The sequence below is a fragment of the Amborella trichopoda genome, chromosome 9 (assembly GCF_054954075.1).
Source record: "Amborella trichopoda isolate Santa Cruz 75 chromosome 9, AtrichopodaSantaCruz75HAP2 v2.0, whole genome shotgun sequence".
Lineage (NCBI taxonomy): Eukaryota > Viridiplantae > Streptophyta > Magnoliopsida > Amborellales > Amborellaceae > Amborella > Amborella trichopoda.
This window is the reverse complement of record NC_142344.1, coordinates 5,222,242-5,249,708: the sequence shown is the minus strand read 5'-3', so window position 1 is coordinate 5,249,708 and position 27,467 is coordinate 5,222,242. Positions and strand designations below refer to the sequence as shown.

The following is a 27,467-nucleotide window of genomic DNA, read 5'->3' as shown; positions in this document are numbered from 1 at the left end:
AAAAAAATGGCATTGCATTATCTTCTTCACAGAAGAGGAAAATGAAGAGTTTTATGATGTGGGTGTGACGTGCAAACTAAATGGGGATAACCCGAAACATTTCCTATTCGGACTTATTCCTTTCTCTCTCTAAATACCAGAGGGGTTCTTCCTTGTCTGACTTTCATTCCTTTCTTTCAAATCGCTTATCCCGAAAAGTCGGAAACCTCGTGTAAAATTCCCTGCTAACGTGGACGCATATCACCAACATGAGTTTAGAGAGAGAGAGAGCTGTGAAACTTCAAAACACAGAAACACATAAACCGACCTTTTCATGAGGAGAGAGAATATATGATGGTTGTGTTCAGACCCGCAAAAACCCACCTGTGATCTTTCCCCTAGAAAGGTCTCTGAGAGATTGAGAGAGAGTTCGAAACTCACATGTGAGAGTGAACGAAACTTCCCCCAAAAAAGAGCGCGCGCGAGAGAGAGAGAGAGAGAGAGAGAGAGAGACGCAGTTTAAAACGCATGTGTGAGTCTCCCAGCAAATGGGTATCTGACTGCCGCCCCTTACAAACACTTGAGTTTTGGGGTTTCTTAAAGGTTGAAACAATGGGGATTCATCCTGATTAGTTAGTTTGCGCAGAGATAGATAGATAGATATATAGAGATGGTGAATGATTATATCGTGGGGGAGAGAGAGAAAGAGGGTTTGAGGGTTTTGTCACCTGCGTATTACTATTCAGTATGCACAGCTGGTGGGATGCTCAGTGCTGGAGCAACCCATCTCGCCATTACTCCACTTGATGTCCTCAAAGTTAACATGCAGGTAAGTTCTCCTTTTATTTTACATAGGGGCTCTTTTGTTTCGTTCTGAATATGTTTTCCTGAAAATTTCGAACTTGAAACCGTGCAGATGGAGATGATCTCTTTTTCCTGGGTTTGTCATTTTATTATTTTTCTTTTTTTGTTAATCATTTTTCCAAGAAAGAAATTTCCTATATGTAATGATGAATGGTGATTTATATCACTATATGTTATTCTTATTTGTTGATTGGTTGGCTCTTATCGTTTCTCTCTCTTTATGGTTTATAGAAAAAGACCATCTTTGTTTCTTTAAACTAAGAAAGAAAACCCCTAGAAAATGTTAAAGTTTTACTCACCCAAAACCGAAAACAACCCATGATTCCAAAAATCGGTTTGTTTAACATAAAAAAATGGAAATTTTTGGCCCTTTCAATCATCATAAAATGGAAATTTGGCCCTTTCTTGGTATGAGTGAAACTGGTTCTTTGTTAATTCTTGTATACATTTGCTTATCAAAAACACCAAATCTGTGTTACATGCAAATTGGGACAAACTGAGCAAGTAATACATCTCAATAGCATATTAGAATACTAACTACTGATGAAATTATGATGTTTTACAGGTGAATCCCATAAAGTATAATAAAATGTCCTCTAGTTTGAGTACTCTAGTGAGAGAGCAGGGTCCCTCTGTTCTTTGGAAAGGGTGGGCTGGGAAATTTTATGGTTATGGTGTACAAGGAGCCTTCAAATTTGGGCTATATGAATACTTCAAGAAGTTGTATTGTGATGTTGCAGGCCCGTCTAGTATGAAGCATAGGACCTTGATCTACTTCTTAAGCAGTGCCTCAGCTCAAGCAATTGCAGATGTTGCTCTTTGTCCTTTTGAAGCCATAAAAGTAAGAGTTCAGACACAACCCAACTTTGCAAAGGGTTTAGTTGATGGTTTTCCGAAAGTATATTTAGCGGAAGGGTTATCGGGGTAAGAATGTTATTGTTTTTCTCACTATGTGTTCCACAAATGATTTGTAGCGATTGAATTTTCATTTGATGAGATACGTCTTTTGTTTCTCTGGCAGCTTGTACAAGGGGCTTGTTCCACTTTGGGGAAGAAACATTCCATGTAATTTTCCTTCTCTCTCTCTCTGTCTCTCTCCTCTTTGATATGTTTATCTGTTGGATTTATTTGTCCGAGAATCATGTTCATTGTTTTCTCTCTCTGCCTTCTTTGAGATGATTATCTGTTGGATGTCTTTATTTGAGGATAAGGGCTTAGCCCTCTTTGTATTCATAGCAATAACAATATCTAAAAATAAGAATATTAACATGATAAATTGTAAACATTCCACAATCATCATCATCATATTCATCAGCAGAGTCATACTCTCAGTGAGGTCATGAGTCCCCATATCTTTTCCCATTACTTCTAACTATGTCATTTTGGGCTTACTCCTCACCCTTTTTGAGCCTTCCACTTGAACCAACTTGCACCTCCTAACAGGTGTTGTACGGGGTATGCATTTTGAAAATTGTTTTTTCCTTACTTTTTTTTCTTTTGCTACCTAGTTGTAAGTTGTAACCAAAATAAAAGGAAGACTTTGTATTTACTTATCTCAATGAGATTGTTGTTTATTGTTTCATGTCAGTCAAGGGTGTTATTTTGGATTTTTTTCTTTGCTTGGGTAGCTTGCACATTGATGCATGTTTATCAGGAACTATCCATGAAAAGACATTCTTATTAAATGTATTTTCAGTTTGCATCCAAAAGAGTAAGTAGAAAGTTATGAACTTGTGATCATATTGTTTAATGAAGAACAACCTGTGCATAGAAAGTATGCAGTAGCATGAAAGAATTCATCACATACACTATAAACATGAACTTGTGCAAAGGTGTTAACTAAGGCACTGGAAAGGAACACATAAGAATAAGAATGTATTGAATTCTTGATGGGTCAGCAAGAGGATAATAGGGCCATGTCTCAAATTCGAAGATTCAGAATGTGTGGAAGAAAGCACTGAGAAAATCAATTTGGAAATAAAGCAACGGAATCATAGAGACTAATCACGGTGGGACACCTTATAAGGGACATTGTTTGACAAAATGAGTTGATGCATGCACCCGACATTTTAATGCATATTTTTGTCTCTTCCTTGTTTAAAGTAGATCGTTTCTTCCTCTTTCAAGAGATATTTGATTTCATTTTTATTTGATGAAGGTCTCAAATTTTTTTGTTGGTCAGTTTCTATATTTATGTTTTCCACATTCGAGCACTCTGTGGACCTTTTATATCAAAATGTTGTTCAAAGAAGGCGGGAGGAATGTTCAAAGGCACAACAGCTTGCAGTGACATTTGCAGCAGGTTATGCCTCAGGAGCCATTGGTACTATAGTTTCAACCCCTGCGGATAACATAGTTGCTTGTCTGTATAATAAGAAGGCTGAAAGTGTTTTGCAGGTTAGTAATTGTTATAGTCGATTGATAACTTCTTATTTGTTCGATGATCTGTTTCTGGATAAGGATTTCATTTGTTATCAAACTTTAAGAGGCATATTGTGTTTTTGTTTTTGATCAAAAGAAGCATATGGCGTTTGACACTTTGCATTTTTTAGGCTATGAAAAGTATTGGCCTAGTCAACCTGTTTACAAGAAGCCTTCCAATTCGTTTCACACTTGTAGGACCTGTCATCACTTTACAGTGGTTTTTATATGATACTATCAAATTATTAAGCGGACTGTAAGTTGCATTTCCTTGATCATTTCTTTGACATATATGTTATAATTCCTGTGGTGCCTGCTATTTCTGTTCAACTTTTTTGCAGATCTTTCCTTTTTGATTGGCTTTATGACTGTCCATGTTTGTATGTGCATGTATACCTGTGCATTAATGTTACTGCCCTTTAATGAATTTTTAAGCAGTATGTGATTTTTTTTACAGTGGCTATTGAATGAAACGATGTGTATTATGTCATATAGGTTCCTTCGGTTAAAAATTATTTATGGGAAATTTATTGAAATACCCTTGTTAGATGAGCTATTTAACACTCTACTCATACCTTCTGAGTTAATTTCAAAATACCCATCAAAAGACACACGATCATGAGTCAAATACTTGCAAAAAGATAAAATGCTAAATAGTTTATCTAATGAGTATTTTGATAAATTTCTCATTATTTGGCTCAAAAAGGGTACGGGGTAGGCCTAAAAGGACATGGTTGGAAGTAATGAGAAAATATATGGGGACTTATAGGATCACTGAGGGTATGACCTGTGATAGAGTAGAATGGTGGACCGGGATTTGTTTCGTGTTGCTGACCCCAAATAGTTGGGAAAAGGCTCCGATGATGATGTTGACTCTTGTACATGTTGAGTCTATAGCATGATATCTATGTAGGTAAGTTTATGAGTCTTTATATATTTACATCTTTGTATATATGAATAGGAAAACATTGCAAAACGCCTATAGGTGAAGTTCTACAGGACTTCACCTACAACTTTATCACCGTTCAAAGTTTAGCACATGACCACAGATGTCTGATAATGTTTGAATTTTAATATTTTTTTGTACAAATCATACTGATCTGAAATTTTGTAGGTGTGTGCGCCTTAGTGATAAAAATTACATAACATACCCCTATAAAGTTTCAGGGGCAATTTCATCATTTTATTTTATGACTATTATTTTTTTAATATTTTATTTTGGTGAGACTTGGTCATATGTACACACACCCCAAATTTTATATAAATCTGATTAGTACAAAAATTATAAAAATTCAAATACTACTGAAAACTGTGACCGTGTGATGAACTTTAAACGGTGATGAGGTGTAGGTAAAGTACTATAGAACTTCACCTATTGGCATTTTGTCAATGCTTCCGTATGAATATATGGTTACACATATATATGCATGCATGCATTGCATATATATTTGCAGTTTTGTACATATTGTGTGCTTAACTTTGAAAACAATGCTTAGATGTACTTAAGTGCACACATATATGTATGCATGCATTTTTTATTTATGCATATGTTTGGAAAACGACCCACAATTATCATAGATGTTAACTGGGATAAATTGGGATTTCCCTATGGTAATCTGTATTATATCGAACACTATTTCTCATGGAGAGGATATAGCATGATGCACATCAAGTTTCTAAAGAAGCTCAAGTATTGAATTTGACAAGGTCTTTTGTTAAAATATTTTCAAGCTAATATGATGCTGTCCTAGTGGCACCTAACGTTGAAGAACAAGTATTCTAGCTCAATGCCTCTGGTCTTGCTTTAAAAAACCAACGTTTGGATGATTAACTGATAGAATTTTGATTAATTAAATATGTTATCAAGGTGGAGCAGAAATGGATAATTAATCACCTCATAGTGTTCAACTCCATTTAGCTTTAGCCCTTGAGCAGAGGTGCTTGTCATTATGAATATACCTGTAGATACCTGATTTTAGCAGGCTGGATTTCAAAGATCTTGCAAACCCTAAACCGAGAACTTACCTTACCTTAATCATGCTAAACCTATTTTAACCACTAGAGAAATTCCTGAGCACAAATTGAGCATCCTAGAAACCCTGAAAATAACCTTTTGCCTTAACCAATTTAAAACTTACCCAAATTAGTCTAAATTGACTGTAATCCGACCTTCTATGCCCCAGCGACACATACAATGCCTCTGGAGACGTGCAAACCGCTATGTGAAAAGAATATTGATTATCATTGGTCCTCAACTTTTAGAAGCCCATTGACCTTTCCCAAAGAGAATGGACCCTGAAATAGTAAGTTTGAACTATCTATGAAAAAAAGACCTCATAATAGGGAGCTTCAGATTGTACAAAATCTATAAAATTGGTTTCTGTTGAGATAAACCATTTGTCCAAATCCAAAATCTGAGTCAATTTGGATAGACTAGGTGACCATGACACACTATACATGCCTGTGAAGACATGCATTGCACCTCTGTCATGTGGGAGATCCAATCTCTCTCCAATTTTGGAGAGAGGCTTCTAAAGGCTTTCCAATCAAACTAGGTATGAGATTTGGTCGTTTTGATCATGAAAACCTGCCTAGGTTGCTCGACCTAGGTTCACATAGAAAACCTTATTCCTCAATCTTTCCCCTATTCCAATAATGCCTTTGGACTCTAGGCCTTAAAACACGCTAATTTAGGTCTGCCAGATTAAGCCCCATACCCTAGAAAACCCTAGACCTGGCCCCCACCAGCTCCTTAATACATTTGAATCATAATCAACTTCTCAATCACCAAATTCCTCTAGAATCAATCAATATTGAAGCTTCTTTTCAAATTGGAGAGGACTGATTCAAAAATTTCATCAGTCCGATGTAGGGCCGAACCTGGATGCCAGGCTTTGGGTCCAGTTTAGTAAGTTTCTCTATTGTTTATAAATATATTATTTTTGTCCCCTTTCATGTTTTTTAGTTCATTTTTTAATCATATTAGGTCTATTTTGATTAAGTTTTATTAGGATAATACAAAAATATTAATTTTCTTCAATATTTCAATTTTTAAGGTTTTTCTTACATTGCATACAAATTTGAGAAGGGAGATCATAGATTGTTTTCCCAAATTTGCATATAAACACTACCATTGGTTGAATCTAGATATACAACTTGATATCTTTTATTTTTTTCCTCAAAAAAGATTAGACATAGATCTTTGCAAACTAAGCAAGGCCACAGAAAAACGTATACCCGATGGTAGCCTACCCATGTTGCATCTTCACAATCTCAATAAAAAAGGGATACCATAAATCATCACATATAGTAAGCTATGTCCTAATATTCTCTCCAGTATTCCCCGCTAAATACTTTATGGATTCTGTCTATGCTATCAAGTCGATTTTAGTCTAGGCAGTTTTCTGACAGCATCATCTTTCCATGCTGTAGTGGTCTAGGAACATACTATTAGGCCTTTGAACAGAAGCACTGGGTATGATTTTTAGCAGAAAACTCATTTACCATAGCGGTTTCCATCTCACGAGGTTTTAATTTTTGTGTTGATGGAATGAGTTGATGATTGATGACCTACACATTGATTTGGAGTTTCTTCTTGGACTAGTGGTATTCTCTGGATAACACTAAAGATGGTAGCATCCTTCTTGAAAGGTTGCTTCTGCGACCATTTGTTGTTCTATGGAATCAAATCCCAAGCATTATGTTGTGATAGCTCACGTTTGAAAATCCTTTTTACAGATAAAACTCTTTATGTATTGATGCATGCTATTTTTATAAGACACATCTACATGCATAGATGGGTCATTTATCAAAATATACCTATAGTTCATCTCTTAGGTGCATTTTCATAAATTGTGTTTTGTAGATATGGAAAGCTGGCATTAAATGAAAGCAATCACAACTTCAAAACTACTTAGTGAGGTTGTTGCCTTTCTTAACCAGCAACATAGAGTGCCTCTCCCATCTGGCAATGTAAAATAACTGGTGAAAGGCTTATTTGAAACCAGGCCCTCCATTTGATACCTAAATTTATGTGCAAAATCTAGTCTTTGAGGGAGTAAACTAATAATGGTAGGTGTCAGTAACAGATTGGATCCGCTTCTTCTCATGATCTATATGACTGTAATTACTGATCATTGAACTATCAAAACAAGCAAACAAACTTTTCTTTTCTGTACTTGGTAATTTGTGAATTTAGCATTAAGTGTATACATTTAGTGGTGTCACTAACTAGCAATTACATTTATTATAGAAAAAAAATATCCTACCAAATGTATTTTATTTTGTTTCGTAAATTAATCAAGTGCATGTAATTTAGGTTCCCGTTTTTTAAAATTTACACAATCCGTTTAAGATCAGGTGACGTCTCCAAGAGTGGTTCCAAATGCGTTTAGTATTACAAACACCCTATTTCTTATAGGGTTTAAGTTTTCCTCCTGTATGGAAACCCTATTTGATACAATGTAACATGTAACCTCTAGGTATAATGAAATTTTGGGTAACTTTATGGTACACATTCTAGTTTAGTCTTCTGTTTTCTTTTGTTTCCACTTGCGAAAACACATTTCTACTTATGCATGCATGTGCACGCCCGCACGCGCACACACATAGACCGTCACTTTGAGGAAATCTGATTGATGGCCATTAGTCTTTTTTCATTTTGCAGGCCAACCAGTGGTGGGATAGACAATTACATGGAGCAAGTTGAGAGCTCCAATCAAAATCAATTATTGAATCACAGCCAAACATTTTAGGTATTTTTTCGCTGTGTACCTACACAAGCACCGGATTGTGTGTCTTTGTTCTCTTATTTTGCAATAAATTAAACGAAATAAACAGTTTCTTAAAGGAGTAATCACTAAAATTTGTCACAAGAAATATTCAAATGTATTTACAGATTAATTGGTGAGGGGAAGCGATTGCAGTCTTATATAAGAGCTTGAAGAAAGGGGAAATTTACTGATTCAGCCCTTTATTTAGAATACCATTAACAAGGAGATTGGAATTGATTGTGCAGTGATACTTATGGTCATATTCCACACAACTGATCAGGGAAAGTTTGGATATTTGTGAGAGCATAGAATGTGCATTGTAGGGGGCATTTTTTACGTTATATAAACACCCCCCATTTGCTAATTCATTTTGTTTTATTCCTGATAATTTGTTTGGTATTTATTATTTGTGACATTGGTTCGTTGTATGGACTCTTAAACAATAGAAAGAGAAGAAATTTTACAAGCGCATAGATGATGCTCTCTCTCTCTCTCTCTCTCTCTCTCCAACTCGCATGTTATTTCAAAAAGTCCCCCTCCTATTAAAGTTATTCTAACACGTGAAAAAATATCTTCACGTGAAAATATTCTCTCATAGGGTTAAGTCTAGGAATATATTCACACCAATTAGCTGTCAATTGGTGTGAAAAGATGCACTATGACCAATTTGTGTGAAATACTCTTGAATCTAACCGCATGAGGGAATTTTTTTCGCATGGCAGGAAAATATTTTCACTCAAAACCAAAGGTGAATTTCATAAATTGACTGCTCATTTTGTATTTGATTTGTGAGGACTTATTTCGAATGAGAGCAGCCTAAGGCCATCCTAAAACAAACACTCTCGTGCCGGAAACCAAACCTAAATGCTTCTCTCTATTTAATTTGTGAGGGCTCAATTCAAATGAAATGATACCTTCTTATGTCCCAGGCCAATCCAATAACTTCTCCCCCAATCAAATATTTTATCTGTGAGGGACCATTTCAAATGAATTGAAATTATACTATCTAATTTCGGGAGTCTTTTCCATGTTTCGAATTGATTTTTGAGGAGGGCTCATTCTCAAAAATATAAGCCCTGCCAAAACTAGGCGTATGCCCTCCGCTCTCGGTGGAGGAGAGCAGTTTTGTGGCGTGAGAGGGAAAGAGTAAATGTAAAAGTGGATCGCCATAGATGACTTTATGCCGGGTAATTTACAATGTTAGTCATATTTTAACTTTACAGAATTAAATAAATGAAAAAGTATATAAAGATATCATTTCTTTTTCATACAAGGAGGCCTCTTCTTTGTCAGATTTCAAATGTGAAGGTATGGTTGTAAGAGTGTTATTTACTAGGCTTAAACAAACTTTTTTTTAAAAGTTGACTATGTATTTCATTCCATTAAAGGGTAATACAGAGTGAATTACGTGAAAGAAGAGATCACCGTGCTCGTTTAGCTAACACATCAAAATAAATTTCATCGAATGTAACCTTAAGTCTTACAGAGCAGCTGCTTCAACTCTCCTCTCCTCTCCTCTTGCCCATCCAATAACATTCTATCCCTAAGCGGTTTAAACTCTTCTTTTGTCAATAACATTCGAGAAATCTATTCAAATTTTTATACCTTTCAGAATTCGACCCGATCCGAACCTAACCTAACCTCATTAATTGATTAGTTGTTGTATTCCCACACGGTCCTGAGAAGCGCTTAACTGATTTAACTGTTGTATTTCCACACGGTCATGAAATGCGTTTAAAATGCGGTAGCCTCATCAACTTTTATATTCCCACACTAAAGAGTTTAAAATACAGCAACCTCATTAACTGTTATATTCCCACACAGATTAACTCATTAATTGTTGTATATTCCCACACGGTCATCTTAAAATAAAAAGGTTTTAAAATACAGACGATATCGAGTGATTCCTCCAAAACCAGCTGATTATGGGTTCCCAAAAGAGCTACCACCATCAAAATTAAGTTTCAGACCAGAGAAGGTACAGTTTCCAAATTAGTTCGAGTCCTATTGAAATCCAACGGGTTATGAAAAACCTGACTTTTGGGTATAAACCAATGGTTTAAAAAATGGATCGGTGATCCGGATCGGGCTTCCAAAATACCGATCCGGATCGGTAAATGGGCGATCCGGATCGGGAATCGGGTGAATCAGTCAAAATAAAGTTTAAAAAAAATCCGAAAAAATTATTAAAATTCATTATAAATATTGTTTTTTAGGAATTCAATAAGAAATGAGGGTACTTCATTAAAAATTTTCATGTTTTTGAATGAATATGCGAATATTGATATGTTCTTTCCCTGCATGAACTGCCATTCAGCATTTAATTTACATCACACAAAAGGATAAACATATAATTATCATGGAATAAGTATATCAACATACATGGACTACAATAAAGCATAAAATTAGTAACATATGATCTAAAAATAAAATGATAGACGACGTTATTGTTCTTCTTGGTCACGCTGGTGCCATTGATTGAATTCGTTTAACAATTCATTGATTCGATCTAAAAACGAATCATCGATATTAGCAGGCGTCTGACTATTCCCAAATCCCTGAGTGTTAGTGTTTTGTTGTGTTCCCAATCTAAAATCCCCGAAGATTGTCCATCCTTCATGGTCACCTGCACTGTCGTGTTCATCCCTACACTGTTGTTGTTGGGACTCGATATGTGAATAATATGGCTGGGATAGGGTGGCCTCAGAATCATCATCTCTCTCATTTTCTCTTTGAATAATATGGATTAAAAAAAAAAATAACAAATTTTCAAAAAAATCGATCATGGATTAAAAAAAAAAATCACAAATTTTCAAAAAATTCTATCATGGATTACAAAAAAAAATTCGACCATGGATTAAAAAAAAAAAATCACAAATTTTTCAAAAATTCTATCATGGATTACAAAAAAAAATTCAATCATGGATTAAAAAAAAAAATCACAAATTTTCAAAAAATTCAATCATGGATTACAAAAAATTCGATCATGGATTACATAAAATTCGATCATGGATTACATAAAATTCGATCATAGATTACATAAAATTCGATCATGGATTACAAAAAAAAACAAAAAACAAAAAAACAAAAAATTCAATCGTGGATTACAAAAAAAGAAAAAAACAATTCGATCATGGATTACAAAAAATTCAATCATGGATTACAAAAAACTCTATCATGGGTTACAAAAAAAGCAAAAAACAAAAAATTCAATCATGGATTACAAAAAAAAAAACAAACATTTCGATCATGGATTACAAAAAAAAAACAAACATTTCGATCATGTATTACAAAACATTCGATCATGGATTACAAAAAATTCTATCATGGGTTACAAAAAAAAAAAAAAAAACAAAAAATTCGATCATGGATTACAAGAAAAAAAAACAAACATTTCGATCATGGATTACAAAAAATTCGATCATGGATTACAAAAAAATCGATCAAGTATTACAAAAAAATCTATCATGGATTACCAAAAAAAAAAAAAAAAAAAAAAAATCCGTACGGGACTCGCCGATTCACTGTTCGGACTCGCCGATTCCGTACAGTGAATCGGCGATTCACTGTACAGAATCATCCCGTTCTCTCTAGAACCGGACGATTTCCGATTTTTTAACCGATACGATCCACTTTTTGCAATTTCCGAGTCGAACCGGGCGAGTCCGGTTCGACTCGCCGTTTTTTAAAACACTGGTATAAACAAACACAAATGACTTGATTTCACTGGCTAAAAATAATTATGATTTCTTTGTACGAAAATTAAATAGTCTCACATTATACAATCCCAAATCTAAACCACATTTTTTACAAAAGAAAGGTAGGCTGGAACTTGGGGTTTCAAGCCATGAAGAAACAAACCACTATATAACAATAATTTCTGAATCAAGGGCATTTTGAACGAAAATTATTTGTGTAAATTTAAAATTTGTAGGACGTTTCATAATATACTACAAAAACAAATGTTAATGTTAATTTTCCATCTAAGTTGATTTGAGTGCCTCATTGAACTTAGTAGGGCTTTTTTTTTTTTTTTTTGGCATATTCTACCAATGGAAATTGTTTTTATGAGGTTGCAAATTTATACTATAAAAATACGGTACACCTTAAAAATCCAGCAAAAAGAGTGTTCCTAAGTTGGAAAACCTTACAAGTAATCATCTCGACCCTGAAATTTTTAGATATAAATAAAAACAATAATTTTAAGTTCTAAAATAGTAATTGAAATTTTTAGATATAATTAAAAATAATAATTTCAAGTTCTAAGATAGTAAATCTTGTAACAAGTTATTTGGATGGTCTATTTTTTAAATTTCTAAGTGTTTATAGATTTGTTCAATTTGCATCGTTTTTTCGATTATCAAGCCATAATAAAGTTTTCAATAATGGAACTACATATTCCAACAAAATTTAGAGTTGTATCCATAGTTAGCAAGTTGGAGTCAGCTCACCATAAAATCAGAAACAAATCGTTTTTATTTTAAAAAGTCGGATGAAAAAATTGGATAAAAAAATACGGATCGGCAAAAATACTTCATATAAAGATATCGTTAATATATCAGATTAGACTAAAAAAATCGGATAATTTTATAATATTATAAATTTTGAAATTTTAAAAAATAAAAATTATGTCAAAACCATCAATAACTAAATGATCCATAAAAACTTTACTAAACGAATATAATTAAATAAATTAATTTAGATGCCTCGTGACTCTCATCCAATCATCTAATATTAAATACAAAATTAACTACTATATACCAAAAAAAACAATGTACTATTTAAATCTACCCATTAAATACTTTAAGAAAGATCACACCAACTTATTACGTACCAAAAACAAATATACTATATAAATTTATTCATTAAATGCTTTAACTAGTATGGTGACAAATATGCTATATAAATTTATTCATTAAATACTTAAACATAACTTTTTACTTAAAAAAAGACATGGTTTTTGTTTTCTCACTATAATAATTTAACTATAGTATGGTGATTATGGTCACTCCATAACTTTGGCTCAAATTCTATAAATTTCTTTAATTGAAAAGAGGTTTGTAGAAATTTGGGTTTCACATCCCTGGGTTTATGGTTTAGAGAGAGAAGAAGAATGAAGAGAAGAAAATAGTACTGGGCTCATAGTCGTTAGGGTTTATAGAGAGAGAAGAATGAAGAAGGAAGAGGCCATTGACTTCACAAACCTGATTTTTAGAGAGAAAAGGAAGGGATGCGGATTTGGGATAGTTTGAAGAGGGTTTTTTTCTATGATTTGGGATGTTGTTCGAGAGAACGATGTAGTTTGAGAGAAAGCCCCAACTATTCTGATTTGTTAACGGGCCCTAATGATTTTTAAAGAGAAAAAAGGAGGAGGGTTTTTCATTTTCTTAGAGAAATAGCAAGTAGAGCTGAAAGATTAAGTTTGGAGAACTAATCCTAACGTACAATTGCTTTCTCCAGTAAGTTTACACTATATTGTTCATCTTTGTTATTACATAATAAAAAACAAAATGTTGATTACTTGGTCCTGTAGTCACATTCTTTGCTTCTCATTCAATGGTAAAAGACTATGTTTTGAGCCCTAATTTGTGCCATAAACAGTATTTTCATAAAAACAATTATCACAAATAATCACATAAATTTACTTGTATATGATTTTCTTTACACATTGATGTACTTTACAAAATGATTTGCTATAAAAAGTATTTCATTTATACGATGATTTTCCATAACAATAATTGAAATCTGCATCTATTTGCTTAAGTTTAAAAAAAAAAAAAAAAAATTCATACTTTAAATATGCGACTGTGGCTTTGAAGAACAGAGTGAGAATAAAAATTCCTATTTTTGTATTTTTAAATAGAAAAATGATCATATAAAACCCTTTCCCACCCATGTGTGTAGGACTCTCAAAAGATTACCATTAAAGTTGGTACCGATATCTAAAAAAATCAAGTCCCACACCCATGTGATAACTTTGCTAGAGATATGTCACAATTTTAATAATAATCTTTTTAGAGTCCTACAAATTAAGGTGGAGAGGGTTAGTCTTTTAAATAATATTATAATTTTTATTTTAGTATATTTTAATGATATTATTTTTTTCAAAAGCATGAAAGTAGAATGGCTGCAATGCAATACACGTAACAGGTAATATATATATATATATATATATATATATATATATATATATATATATATATATATATATATATATATATATATATATATATATATATGAAAAGATTTTGATCATTTTTTCCTTTTAGCCTTGTGCAACGATTGTGATCATTTTTTTAAGAGTACGATGCTCCCGTTGGAGAAAATTGTCCATTTACTCCTACAGGCAAAAAATTATATACATGAAAAGATTTAGTTGCATATAAAAATTGGGATCCATTTCAAAATTACCATACAATAATTTTCAATAAAAATAATTAGATTTTGAGCTCTTTAATACTTTAATTGTACTTTCAAAAATTAGATAGTAGACATTCAACTTTGGGATAATTTTTATTGACCTCATAGATTGTCTTTCAGTTTTTTTTTTGTTTTTTTAGGAGTTGATCTCTAGATCCTATAGGATATATCCCCAATTTTTGGGGTCCTAGATACACACCTAGCTTGGTTTTTCCCTCGAGGAGCATATGGACAATTTGCTCCTGCGAGAGCACTAAATCGTTACTCTTTTAATGAGTAGTCTGAAATTAAATGACGCGTAAAATGTAAAGTATTTTGTCTTCTTGTTATTTCGATAAATTTCCCTTTTCTTCCCTCTCCAACCGCCTTTCCCTTATTCCCCTTAAAAGCTCTCTTCCTCTCCTCTCTCTCTCTCTCTCTCTCTCTCTTCTTCCTTAAAATTTACGCTAATTTGAATAATCTTTTGAGGTTGTGGATTGAGAAAGCTTCTGTGAGGTCTTTCTGTACATTTTAAGGTGAGCATATCCATGGTGTCTCAATTTTATTGATTTACTTGATTGCTTCTATGAATATTGTATTTCTTTTAATAGAGTTTTGTTTGATGTTGTTTTTTAATGAAATTTTGAGCTTTGTGTTGATTATTATGCTTTGTTGAATAAGCCCTATGATATCACAGATTTAATGGAAGTTATTTGTTTACTGAAACAAATGAATATATCATGTTGTTTAGTTATCGAGGAAAGAAATTTGTGGTTTCCCGAGTCTTATTATTGAGAACTTTCTATGAAATCGTACTAACTTCGATTTTGGCCCATATTCCTTCTTGTTCTTTTTTTCTTGTTCTACTACTAAGTCTTTTTTTTGGGTGGTAAGTTCTACTACGAAGTTTTATTTGATAAGTGATGAGGTTTGTGATGGTGCTTGTATGTTTGATGCCAATACTCAATTTTGTTGCAGATGATGTGTTGAGCGTTATTGTGTTATTTTACAGGAGTTTCCTGTACAATTACTTTTTGAATTTGTTTATTTTTTTGAACTTGAGTGGAGTACTATTGAATAAAGAGATATTCAAGAAATTAGTCATGGATAATCCCATACAAGACTTGGTGAATGAAAGTGGAGAGGATTTCACATTTTGAATTGTGGTAGGTGTTGGAGAATTTAGTGATAGGCCTGGAAAAGAATTTTCAAGGGAAATCATGGGAGATGTTCCTGGGAAAGAATTTTCAAGGTTTCTGATGCTTTACATACTCCATGGCCTTCTTAATCACTTATTGCCCTAGAATCCATGAGTTGTTAAAGTTAATGAGCTTGTATATCCTCGAGAGAGTGAACAGTCCTATTATTGGGTTGTCTTCTAGAATCTCTACAAAGTAGTCGTTTATGCGTGAGATCATCTTTTGCTTATAGTGCTCATCCATGTATGTTGTAACCATTTATTCCCCAAAAAGAAAAGTTAGTATAGTGTGGACAAAGTTCCATCAAATGGCGATTCATCGTGATACTTATTACTTGGATAATTATAGCTATTTTGTCGTTCTATGATAATCAATTTTTGGATGATGTACTTGGCATGATGACCCGAATGGACGTGCATGGATAGAGGGGAAAGGGAGGAGGCAGAAGAAGAGTGGCATGTGCAGAGGTGGCACCACAAGGCGTGTAGGAGGTAGGGTTGCTAGGACAACAAAGCCATAGGAGATGGAGTGGTAAAAGTTGTGAGGAGAGTTATATGTGTGTTTGTATCCTACTGGAGCACAATGTGCACTTGCTCCCTCAAAACACCTGCGTAGGAAGATTTTCTCAATCTGAAATATCGGTATCCACTTTAGCATCACTAGATAAGTATATTTTTTAACAAAAAAATAAAGGATTTTGAGTTCCTAACTACTCAGTTCTGAACATTTAAAAATAGGATGGCCTCTGTTCAATCTGAGGATGTTATTCTCTTCAGCTAATATAAAGGACTGTTTTGATGGTAGTATTTTGGGGAAATTTTGGATGGATAATGCAAAGTTTTGAGTATTTTAGAAAGCTAAAATTGAATTTCACCTGATTGAGAAAGATACAATATGTGGAGGAAATGGTATGCCACTGATTGTAATTTCCTTGGTTTATCTCCTTGTGTCATTGTGTGCCAAGTTTCTCAGCATTCCTCATGACTCTAAATTATGTCGTACTATGGCTCAGGAAACCATTACTATTGTTTATTTCTTTGCGTTTTTCTAATAACATCTGACTTACAAACAAAGAACAAATCTGACTTGAGATGTTTATTTGTGCAAAAGAGCCCATATGAATCATGTCCTAATTTTGAACTATTTTATAGCTCTTAAAAATCCTAGAGAGTCGATAAAACCTCCTTGCATCCTAAATGGTGCACTCTGGCATTTTTTACAGAATCCAATAAACAAAAGCCTCTAACTATTGGGCTAGCCATTGTGGAGCTTTAGGGTCACATGATTCAAGGGATTTAGCGAGGTCTTCATCAAAACCAAGTTTGTTGTTGTATTGACTCATTTGAGAAAGATACAATACGGGAAGGCACCAAAGAGCTCTTTTGTCAAATTATGACTTTGTTCCCGTCTTTGATATGTTCAGGAACCAAAAGTAATGACTTAAGCTAACATGTTTTGATCCAAGAAGCAAGTTAATTGATGGTTTCATGAGAAACAATGAATTAATGACAGCGTCTCCATTGTTTCTAAAACCTTTTTTCATTTATTTTTTTGTAAATTCGAAAGCTCCAAATTTTTGTTTTTGTTGAAATTTTTCATGATCAATAAATTTGAGAAATCAAATCAAATCCAAGTTTTGGAGTTAATTCTTTGTGAAATATCAAGAGAGGTTACAAGAGAATATCTTCCTTTCTCTATATTGTCGACTTGTGCTTAGGTATTTGATTATTTGAGTTTATGGTCATGGACATGGTGCGATCAGCCATATGACATTGGGAACACTATAATCTTTGTTGTTGTGTTACATGTGTTGTATGAAATGTGATCTACCACTTTCCTAAACAATCCAAACTTTGAATTTAAATATCATTCAGATTTTTCATGTTCAATTGATTTTAACATATACTTTATATCATCATCGCCATCACCATCTGAGCCTTATCCCAACTGCTTGGGTTCGCTACACGAATCTTGTTATGCCATTCCGCCCTATCAAGAGTCATACCTTCAATCTCACCATATATCATCATATCTTTTCTCACTACTTCTATCCATGCCCTTTGGTGCCTTCCCGTTGCTTTTTTAGAATCTTCCACTTGAACCAAATCACCTCGTAGATATTGTTCTGCGTTGATGTTGCACATGACGAGACCACTTCAGTCTACCTTTTCCCATTTTATCGTCTACTGGAGCTACCCATAAGTTCCCACAAATGTATTCATTCCGAATTCTATCCTTATCTTGCCACTCATCCATATCAACATCTTCATCTTAGCTTTAACCATTCAGTATGTTGTTTCTTGATTGCCCAAGTACCCAACATGCTCTCCTATAATTGTGACTTGTCTCATAGCTGTCCTATAGAACTTCCCACTCAGTTTTATTGATATGCGATGATCACATTAGACTTCGTAAGCACATCTGTACTTCCTCCACCAAGCTCTAATTCTATGGGCAACATCTTTGTCAAAATCTCTTTTCTCATGGATTATTAACCTAAGATATTGAAAATAGTCTCTTTTTGATATTTCTTGGCCATCAATGATCTTAACTAATTCCTCATTTTTACTCCTATTTGTACTTAACTTACATTCCATATATTTTATATTAGTCCAGCTAATTTTGAAACCTTTAGAGTCTAAAGCATTCATCCAAAGTTCTAACTTTGTTTTTATTTAAGATATATAGTTATACGCTTGCGTACATTGTTAGAATTGAGTTATCTGCACAAGCTTGGTGAGCTGGTCTAGAGAAAGAAGAAAAAAATTAGATGTATCAAGATTATATGTAATTTACTTGACTAGGTATCTTCTGCAAGCTGGCAAAAAATACTTCATTTGTTTGGTTATTGTATGAGTAGTTGTAGACTTGGTAGGTCACTTGAGCTCTTATCTGAAATAGTAGAGTACTACAGTTACATTTGCATAGGGGGTGCCAAGCTGGTCCATTCTCTTAGTGAGATGGACTCTAAGGAAAAAATTTCATGGATGATGGGCTATGTAACTTGGTTATGCAGGAAGTACGATAATTACATTTGCATTGAGGATGCCAAGCTGGTCCATTCTCTTGGTGTGACATTTTTCTGAAGAACACATTGAGATGGACGCTAGGGAAGAAATTTCATGGATGATGTGCTATGTAACTTGATTACACAGGTCCTTGGTTTTGGCATGTGTCATCACACCACGTATATAAAACATGTGTGGCATTTAGAAAATCAGAAACTCTTGCTTACCTTTTTTTCTTGTAATGCCGCCAATAATATTTAAAGTTACTTTTTAAATGCTGATCCAGGAGGGGAAAACCAATGTATAGGGGTAGGATCTAGATATTTACTCCTTTAGATCAATGGCTAGGCATTGACTAATAAGGTGCTTAGAATTGACTGGAAAGAGCAGATCTACGAGGTAATAAGTGACTCTAAGGACTTGAAGAAACTACAAAAACAGAGTAGGGTCTCAGGCTAGCCCACTATAGTGCCGGCCTCAAATTTGAGGACTAGAATCAGGGTTAGTGGAGTTTGTGTAGCCTTGTCCAAGTAAAATGTTTGTTACGTACTTGCATCTGTGCAGATCGATGCCTAATTGGTGAAGATATAGTGCTTTAGTTGGCTGTGTGCTAAGTGATGTCGTTTAAAGGTTTTCCCAAGTATTTGCCATTCTTATGGTTCTGGGCTAGGTTTGGCTGGAAAAGGTAGTGTGGGCTTGGGGTTTGCATTCTCAAGGGTTTTGCAGCAAAGATAAGAATTCCTATAGTTTGAGATTATGATGCTCGGGAATGTCCTAGTTTTGGAGTTTGCACCATTTGTGCATGTTTGGATTGGAGTAGTTGGTCCAACCTGTTGGACAGGGAACAAGGCCTACTGCTTTTGTTCCATCTTAAAAATGGAAAACCTCAGGACAACTGAAACCCACACAAGTTCAGGGAAGTAGAATGAAAGTCCTAAACCATTTCGATTTTGAGGGAAGGAGAGAGTAGTTATGTTTATCCCCCTTTTCTGAGTGTGGGTACTCATCCGTTTTCTTTGTACACAAAGGGTATTTCCTCTCTGGTGTTCACAATGCTATTGGTTGTTCTCTGTGTTCTTAAGTTCTCGTCATCGTTGTACCATGGTTTGAACATCTTTGCTTACCCCTCTTATTTTTGGATGCCAAAAATTTGTGGTCTGGTATCAGCTTCTGATAATATGCTCTCTTAAAAAAAAAAAAACATGTTCTGTGTTTTGTGGATTTCTTCCTAAAAAAGTGTTTCCCAAGTGGTTTATTTACCCATGTTGTTGACTTAATTATAATGGGTTAATTGAGTACTTGTTTTTTTGTTTCCAAAAGACAATGAACACTTTTTCCTTCTTTTTATGGTTTGGCAGTTTGCTCACTGACTTTTATAATTAATCTTTATTCAATGACTTACAGATTCATCAGCCATACTGAGGAACTCTGTGTTGAAGTGTTAAGAAGGTTTGCAGTTTAGAAGAACACTTCTAGACGATTGCAGGTCCTAGAGCTTCTCAGCGGTGCAATCTGGATGCTACTATAGTTTGGTTTCCATAAATTCACATTCTCAGTAGTCCTTGTTTTGTTAGTTATTTTCATCTCAACCCGACCAAGAAGCATACAATGTCCTACGACGATGTGGAGATTGAGGACATGGAATGGAATGAAGAGCTTCAGTCTTACACATATCCATGCCCATGCGGCGACCTCTTCCAGATAACAAAAGATGACCTCCGAATGGGTGAAGACATTGCCCGGTGCCCAAGTTGTTCCCTTTACATAACGGTCATTTACAATCAGGATGATTTCATGGATAAGAAGGATACGACTGGTTTGGAGAAGCCAAAACAAGCAGCAGTGGTTGTTGCTTAGAGATTCGGTTCAGGGCATTGAGATTCATTTTACCTGTTGTTGCGGTTGTTGCGGAAAGAAGAAAATAAGAAAGAGCTTTGCTAATACGTTTTGTGAGACATAAAAGACCATATGCATTTCTACTATTGAGGCGATAAGAGGGATTTTTCATCGATTTGAGTGATTATATTGCTCTCTCTAGTGGGAGTATTCCTCCGTTCACTAAATTTAACGAAGGAACTGCATGTGGGAAATTTTGGCGATGTAGCCTCTGCAACATAGCCACTAACCTGATAAATAAAAAATAAAAGAAATAAACTCACTCTTAATTTGATTGAAGAAATAGTGGCCAAGTTTAGACAAGAGACTGTACAATCTTTTAATAGGTAAATCCAAGTAACTCGCATCTTAAATTTAATTTTGAAAATAATCATTTGATAAGTTCCAAATGAATTAATAGCTTAGCTTATTTCACCGGTGGGGTATATAATGGGATTGTATACTATAAGACCATTTATCTTCTAATGAATAGATGTTTGGCTTGGGATTTATCACAGTGTTTTAAGTAATTTTTAGCTGGGCTTTGAGTTTACTTACAAGTATATTTATATCCATTTTAATTGAAATTGTTGGCCTTTTGAGTTTAGTCACAAGTACATTTATATCCATTTGATTTGAAATTTGATGGACAATAATGGTTGTGATTTTGTGTTAAAAGTAAATGGTTTTTTTTTATACTTTTCTTTATATAGTATCCTCATACAAGTGCATGGAATAAGAGTTCTTTGAACTTTTTTATACTCTTTAGTTTATAATTAAGATCACAACTGCATTTATATCCACTTGATTTGAAATTTGATGGACAATAATGGTTATGACCTTGTGTTAAAAGTAAATATTTTTTTTGTATATTTTTTTTTATACAATATGCTCATACAAAAATAAATGGTCTTTTTGTATATTTTTCTTTATACAATATGCTCATACAAGAGCATAGAATAAGAGTTTTTGGAACTTTTCTATAATCTTTAGTTTATAATTAAAAAAATGACTGTATACAATGAGACCAATTTTTAGAATTTTTATACAAGGATGCCATAACCATTATTGACTGTTGGATGTGAAATCGGTGGTTGAAAGATTAGTTATTGATTAAACACAGTTGAAAATAAATTTTTGTAATATTATAGTACACTTCAATCTATTGAGTTTTATATCCAATTAGCTAAAAAGATTGTGATCTCGTTGTATCAAAAATAAATAATTTTGTATTACAAAATCTTGAAAGAAAAATATCATTAAAATGGTGAATACTCTTCAAAAATGAAGTACCAGATTAAATTAACATTACTTGTGGAAAATCTTTGCACTTATGTAAAGTCAACTCTTTTATTATAAATACCCAAAGTGCCCCCAATTTATGATTGAAGCCCCTCAAGGGCGACAACAATTTGATAATTTGGCTTACCGGAGTGACTTAAGCCGAATGACCCATGTCTGGTTCAAGTTTCAGACCTAAAAATTAAAATATTTAATTCCTTTGGAACCCAACACAGTTAAGGAGATGACTTCAATGCCCCTAACCTCTTTTGGAGTTCTAGAACCATAACAAAATTTTTAATAAGAAACATTTCCGATTTGAAACTTAAAACAAGCAAAGTATTGAAATCCTCGTACACCCATTGTGATCTTCTTTTTCTTTTCTTTTTTCCTTTTTTCTTTTTCTTTTTTATTTTTATTTTAATATTTTGAGGGCGTGGGGGAGAGGATTCACCCTTTGTGGTCACATTGGCTCCCACTTTATGTTTAATTCATCTTTTGCAAACCCATACTTTATGAAATATGACCAACTAGAATTTTACAGTTATATCATCTTATCGAAGGCATGAACAATCAATTTGATTATCCACGACTTGTGAGATAAAATTAATAATAGAAGATCCAGTAGCGGAAGAAGTTTGTCTTTGATATGTCACATTTGCATGAAAATATCTTTACATTTATGCAAAGCCCGATAATCTAGAATATCGAAAAAATCCATTTGATTCTTGCAGAAAAATATGGATTGCTTCTAACATCAACTGTAGTGTGTAGCAAAATCCTGGCCTCAGGAGATCATTTTAAAAGTGAGATAATACTAAGCTGCATGGAGCAAAAACTAGACAATTTCAGACAAATTGATTGGCCATGCTTATAGGCCCAGTGAAAAAACTATAGCTTGTATTTTCAGATAATATTGAAATCCAAATGAGAAGTTTCACCCAAACTGCACAATTGGCACCTTATTACTTATCATTCCTAAAAAATGGCAGTCACATTCACAAGCTAAAATGTTGCACATTACTAGGTCTACACAAAATTTCTTCTTTATTTAGATTATCCTTGTAGTCTCCGCAAATACAAGAAAATGATAATTAAAATAGAAAGTCAGCATCAGATTTACAAAAAAGGGGATAAAATGTACCAAAATGCCAATAAAAAACTATGCTAAAGAAACTGCATATATATAGCCAATAAGACCCACTACTACATGTCATGTAAAAGTACTTTCAAATTATATATATATAACCAAATAAACACATATATGCTCTCAATAGAAAGCCTAATGAAATCAGAGGTAAGTTGCAGACCTGCAACAATTAAACCCCGAAAGCAAGCTTAACTAGCTTACAAAGATGGGACTTTGGGGAACTTGACCTCTGGATTGCGCGTTGGCTGAAGCCACATATCAGCCACTACACGTGCCGAGATGCTCCACATCAAGTCCTGACCTTTCACCCCTTGCCCCTGTTTTGGTTTTCCCTTCCGTTGCTTTCCCAATCCGTTAGCCACAAGCCATTGAGCAGCTCCAAGCCTCTGTCTCTCTGAATCCCAAACATGGCGTTTGCCCGCACCCACCTGCCTCACCTTCAACCCCCCTAAATGAACACTCCCGACCTTGAGTTTCGGTCCATCCTCATCGTATCCGTGGCTAGTGGCTTGAACCAACACAATGAATGGTGCACCCACTTGCTCGAACCTTCGAACTGGGTCTCGAAGAATAACAAGGACCACTAAAGTGACAAGGCCACCATTTGGGTCAACTTTATTGGTCCACTCTGTTAAGCTTATGGCCTCTGAGAGAACCTGACCTGGTAGATTTTGGAACCCTTTTCCAATTAGTGGGGATACATCGAATGGTGGTTCTTCTTCTGCTATTTCAGCTTGTATCTTTAGGCCTTCTAATGCCATGGCCTCAATTTTTTGAATGGCCATTCCTATCAGGCCCTTGAGGGGCTCGGGTTCTTCACCTGAGTTCCATATTCCGGTGGTTATTCTCTCTTTTCGGCTCGCAGACATGGCATTTGCTAGCTTCTTCACTGATGCAATTGATCGAGCCGCACTGGAGCTCGCCCCTTCTTTGTTTCGCCCACTTATAATGGCTGATGCTATGCCTTCAAAAGCCACTTGCTCAGCTGTTTTCCCAGTTATATCATCCATGCTCATAAGAGCCATAGCTTGGGAAATCAAGGGCTCCACTCCCATGGCTGCCATCTTTTGCAACACCTCAAAACCAGTGGTTCCAGGACTAACTGGCAAGACAAATGGCTTTGAGACCTGCATTGCTAGTTTTGGGGCTTCTTGTCTTGGGATTTCAAGGTTTAATGGATTCACTGAAGCTAGGAAACCTCCATCCTTTGTCTGAACAACTGGACCCAAACCTTTGCCCAAATCAGGCAAGAAAGTTACTGGGTTTTCTTGTTCATCTTCTCCTTCAAGTTGGAGTATGGGAATATCCTGAAATTGAAGCTTCAAATCCTTTTCTTCCTCCTCAAGCATTTGCAAGAATTCTAGCGTTACTGTCTCTTCATCTGCATCTAACCCCTGAGAAGAAGTATCAGGCACCTCAGTAGGGCCTTCTCCAAACATGGACTCCAAAGCTTTAATCTGTTTTGCTATGGAGTCTAACTCATTGAGCCTGTACTGGTGCAATGGGTCATGAACAACCACTTCCTTCACTACCTCGCTTGATCCTGAACCTTTGTCTGAGAGCCCATCATCCCCTTCTACACTAGCTTTGTCTGTGACTTCTTCGCTGCCCTTTGGGATTTCAATCCCTTTCTCCACAACATCAAATTCAGGCATATCATCACCATTATCAGTGTTATCATCTTCTTGGGTCTGTGAATTTTGTTCAGAAGGTTTAGGTTCATCAAGATTTAGGTGTTCGATTGGTGGGTATTCAATCAAATTAGGATTTTGAGATGGGGTTGAAGCTTCAGAGGACCTGTTAATTCGTGGGCTTCCATGACTAGGGCTCGATACACTGAACGAGTTCTTTGATTGCTTTCGAGCATAATAAGAAGAAAGAGAATTACCCATTCTCTCTGACCGAGAACTCTCCATTTGACTGAAAATCCCACCATCTCTCTCCATTATCTGAAATCCTAGCCTCAATACAAGCTCCCCACCTTTGGCCTTACCAGAGAGTGGGAAATTAGCATCCCATTGCCTAACTCTCCCACCATTAAAGCTTTTCTCCAGGGATTCCTGAACCAGAAGACTCAAATCAATGCAATTCCTCCCAAAATCGAGCTCTTCTGCATCGACTGCCACTGCATAAACCAAAAAGAGCCTGGACTCGAACCTTGGACCCCCAGATTTGCCACTACCATAAACATGGCATTTAATGAATAGCGTCTCTTCGAAATCAGCACAACCCTGCAAAACCCTAGCTGGCATGGTCTGAACAGCTCCTTCTCTGGTTTCCTGCTTCCTAACCCTGACAACCATTCGAAGGCCATTCATGGAAGACGAGAGGCCCTGGATTGTGACCACCTCGACAGAGAACAAGAGGCTAAATTTCTGCATTCCCATGTGAGACAAAGCTCTCACAGGTTTCCATTTCCATATCCCCTTCTTCTTCTCTGCAGCTCCATCGAGCTTTGATGCCAAGTTGCTCTGGTCAGAGACTTTTGATTCCTCTTTCTCCTCCTCTTGCTCAGGCTTTGGCCTAGACCTCCATGGACTCAAAGACGTACGCCTTGATCGGCCTTTGACAGCTGCTTTCTCCTTCTCCTCTGTATTCAACGAAACCACAATTGAAGTCGAAGACCTATGCTTTCGCCCCCCTTGATCAGAGCTAGGATGCAAAATCGCCACCCCATCAGTTTTCTCCTCTCTGTCAAGGTTTTCACCATGGGGATCCAAGCTCTTGTGAAAAATCCCCATCCTCTCTCTAGAATCTGCCATTTTCTCTTCAGCTTGAAAACCAACAATATCCGTCGAAGGCAAAGACAAGGAGGCGGCCCTTCTGTTGCGATGAGACTGGTAAAGCGAACTGCTCAGTGCTTCGATCTCTTCTAAGAGCTGACTGCTCGAGTTTTTGCGCCTTGTATCCATCGTATCCTCCGTTAAAGAAGCTCAAGCTAACGCCTGAGAAGAACTTAATGGCGTTTGGTGGTGAATAAAACTCTGAACCGCAACAAAAGTGGCACAAGATAGTGCCTGCAAAACAGCTACAAGGGTTTGGTAGACAATTAGAGTTTCGAAAGTGATAAAAGTTGGAGACAAGAGGGCCTGAGAAACTATGAGTGGGATTTGGTGGAGTATTTGGGGTGTAATAAAAGTTGCAGAGGAAGAAGATTTGAGGTTGAGAAGAGGCCATGAATCCCTTTGGGTTTTCAAGAGATTTAGGGTTCCTATCAACACAAATGGAGACAAAAGGGGGTGGGGTGAGAACTCAGTGGCTGAGAATTGGATATGGCGATGTCGTGTGGGGTTTGGTGTGAATTTATTTCAAAGGACCAGACCTGAACATTACTACCGGGAATACCCACTTATTTAGCCGAAATATCTCTTCTATCCTCCTTGTAATTTGAGCAACAGCGCGTGAAATTTTGGGTTCGTGATAATTCCTTGACCTGCAATTATCACCGTCTATCAATTAATTAGACGGTGCTCCAAGCCTAGTGCCCAGTCTCTTTCCATCATCGTACAGGGAGCTCATTGGACGGTGATAAGCCTAATCGCCATGGTCATGAGTCGGCGAAACAGCGAATGTGGGGTTTTTTTTGGTATTTGAATAAAGATTGGGTCATTTAGAGGGAAGAATAGTGAAAGGATGCAGTTTTGGAGCGTGGCCTGAGGCTGAGGATGGAGTTGCGTCTCATGGGGAAGCGCGTTTTGGGGGAAGAGTCGCAAGGTTTTCGTTTAGGAAAATGTTTATATAAGGATGCAATCTTATAATGTAGAATTACGGATGCACTTCAAAAATCCATCGTATTAATATTGAAAAACCTTTTGATTGATTATCTGGATATATATATGTATGACCATGAAAAATAAAATTATTTTTAAATCTCAAAAATAGTGTATTTTGCAACATATTATCTAGACTGTCCATTTTCAAGATTTTCATATGTTTATAGATCTATTTAGTTTTAACCATTTTTTAAATTTAAAATTTTATAATTGGATATAAAAATAGATTTTAAGATAATCTTAAAAACATTTTACATCAAAATTGTATACCATCATAATATTTAAATATGCACCTTACCTCTACAACTACGGATGCATCCGTATGCCAACTGCACCCTTTGGTGTATCCTGAGATCTCTTGCCTATTTAACGTCCATCTCTAATATAGATAATCTTAAAATCTTTTGCAACCTTAAACAATCCAATTAAATTCAAAACAATATCATTTATATTATTTAAAAAAATAATTTCCAAATTTCCCTAAAACTTTAGATAAAGGACGCAATTAGCATACAACCAAGCCCTCACATGTAGAAATACAAACTTGGCAATAAATATACTTTTAAAATATAATTTGATCATGATTTTAAGAGAATATATAATCCTTCAAATGGAGATCAAGAATATGAAAAATAAATAAATTTTGAAACTTGTAATAATAATTGTATTAAGAAAACATTTGGACCCATTTTTAAAAGGGAAAAGTTTATATAAGGTTGCAATCTTAAAATGTCGAATTACATATG

At 35.2% G+C, this 27,467-nt stretch overlaps 3 protein-coding genes across 16 annotated transcripts; 2 read left to right on the top strand and 1 right to left on the bottom strand.

Annotated features, from left to right (window-relative positions):
- Nucleotides 1-313: 313 nt before the first annotated feature.
- PHT3;3 (phosphate transporter 3;3) lies at nt 314-8,507 on the top strand. Of its 14 annotated transcripts, none has more exons than XM_088847320.1 (7): nt 314-808; nt 1,584-1,767; nt 1,865-1,908; nt 3,026-3,240; nt 3,396-3,520; nt 7,931-8,018; nt 8,282-8,507. In XM_088847320.1, the coding sequence occupies exons 2-6, from the start codon at nt 1,595-1,597 to the stop codon at nt 8,016-8,018; spliced, it is 645 nt and encodes a 214-aa protein (XP_088703446.1). In that variant the 5' UTR covers nt 314-808; nt 1,584-1,594; the 3' UTR covers nt 8,282-8,507. The 14 variants fall into 14 exon arrangements, 12 of the variants coding, with proteins under 12 accessions (XP_088703446.1, XP_088703445.1, XP_088703443.1 ...); XM_088847319.1 differs by having other exon boundaries at nt 8,162-8,507; XM_088847317.1 differs by having other exon boundaries at nt 7,913-8,018; nt 8,162-8,507.
- Nucleotides 8,508-20,099: 11,592 nt separating this feature from the next.
- Nucleotides 20,100-20,653, top strand: LOC18445443 (CSL zinc finger domain-containing protein). The gene has a single exon (XM_011629209.3). It carries the CDS (start codon nt 20,251-20,253, stop codon nt 20,497-20,499), a length of 249 nt encoding a protein of 82 aa, XP_011627511.1. The 5' UTR covers nt 20,100-20,250; the 3' UTR covers nt 20,500-20,653.
- A 2,175-nt stretch (nt 20,654-22,828) lies between these two features.
- Nucleotides 22,829-26,763, bottom strand: PMI1 (plastid movement impaired1). Its single transcript, XM_006855580.4, has one exon. It carries the CDS (start codon nt 25,858-25,860, stop codon nt 23,146-23,148), a length of 2,715 nt encoding a protein of 904 aa, XP_006855642.2. The 5' UTR covers nt 25,861-26,763; the 3' UTR covers nt 22,829-23,145.
- Between the last annotated feature and the right edge of the window lie 704 nt (nt 26,764-27,467).

Bases quoted from the DNA above. Each gene is read 5' to 3' on its own strand.
- LOC18445443 (XM_011629209.3), top strand. From the start codon at position 20,251: ATGTCCTACGACGATGTGGAGATTGAGGACATGGAATGGAATGAAGAG.
- PMI1 (XM_006855580.4), bottom strand. From the start codon at position 25,860: ATGGATACAAGGCGCAAAAACTCGAGCAGTCAGCTCTTAGAAGAGATC.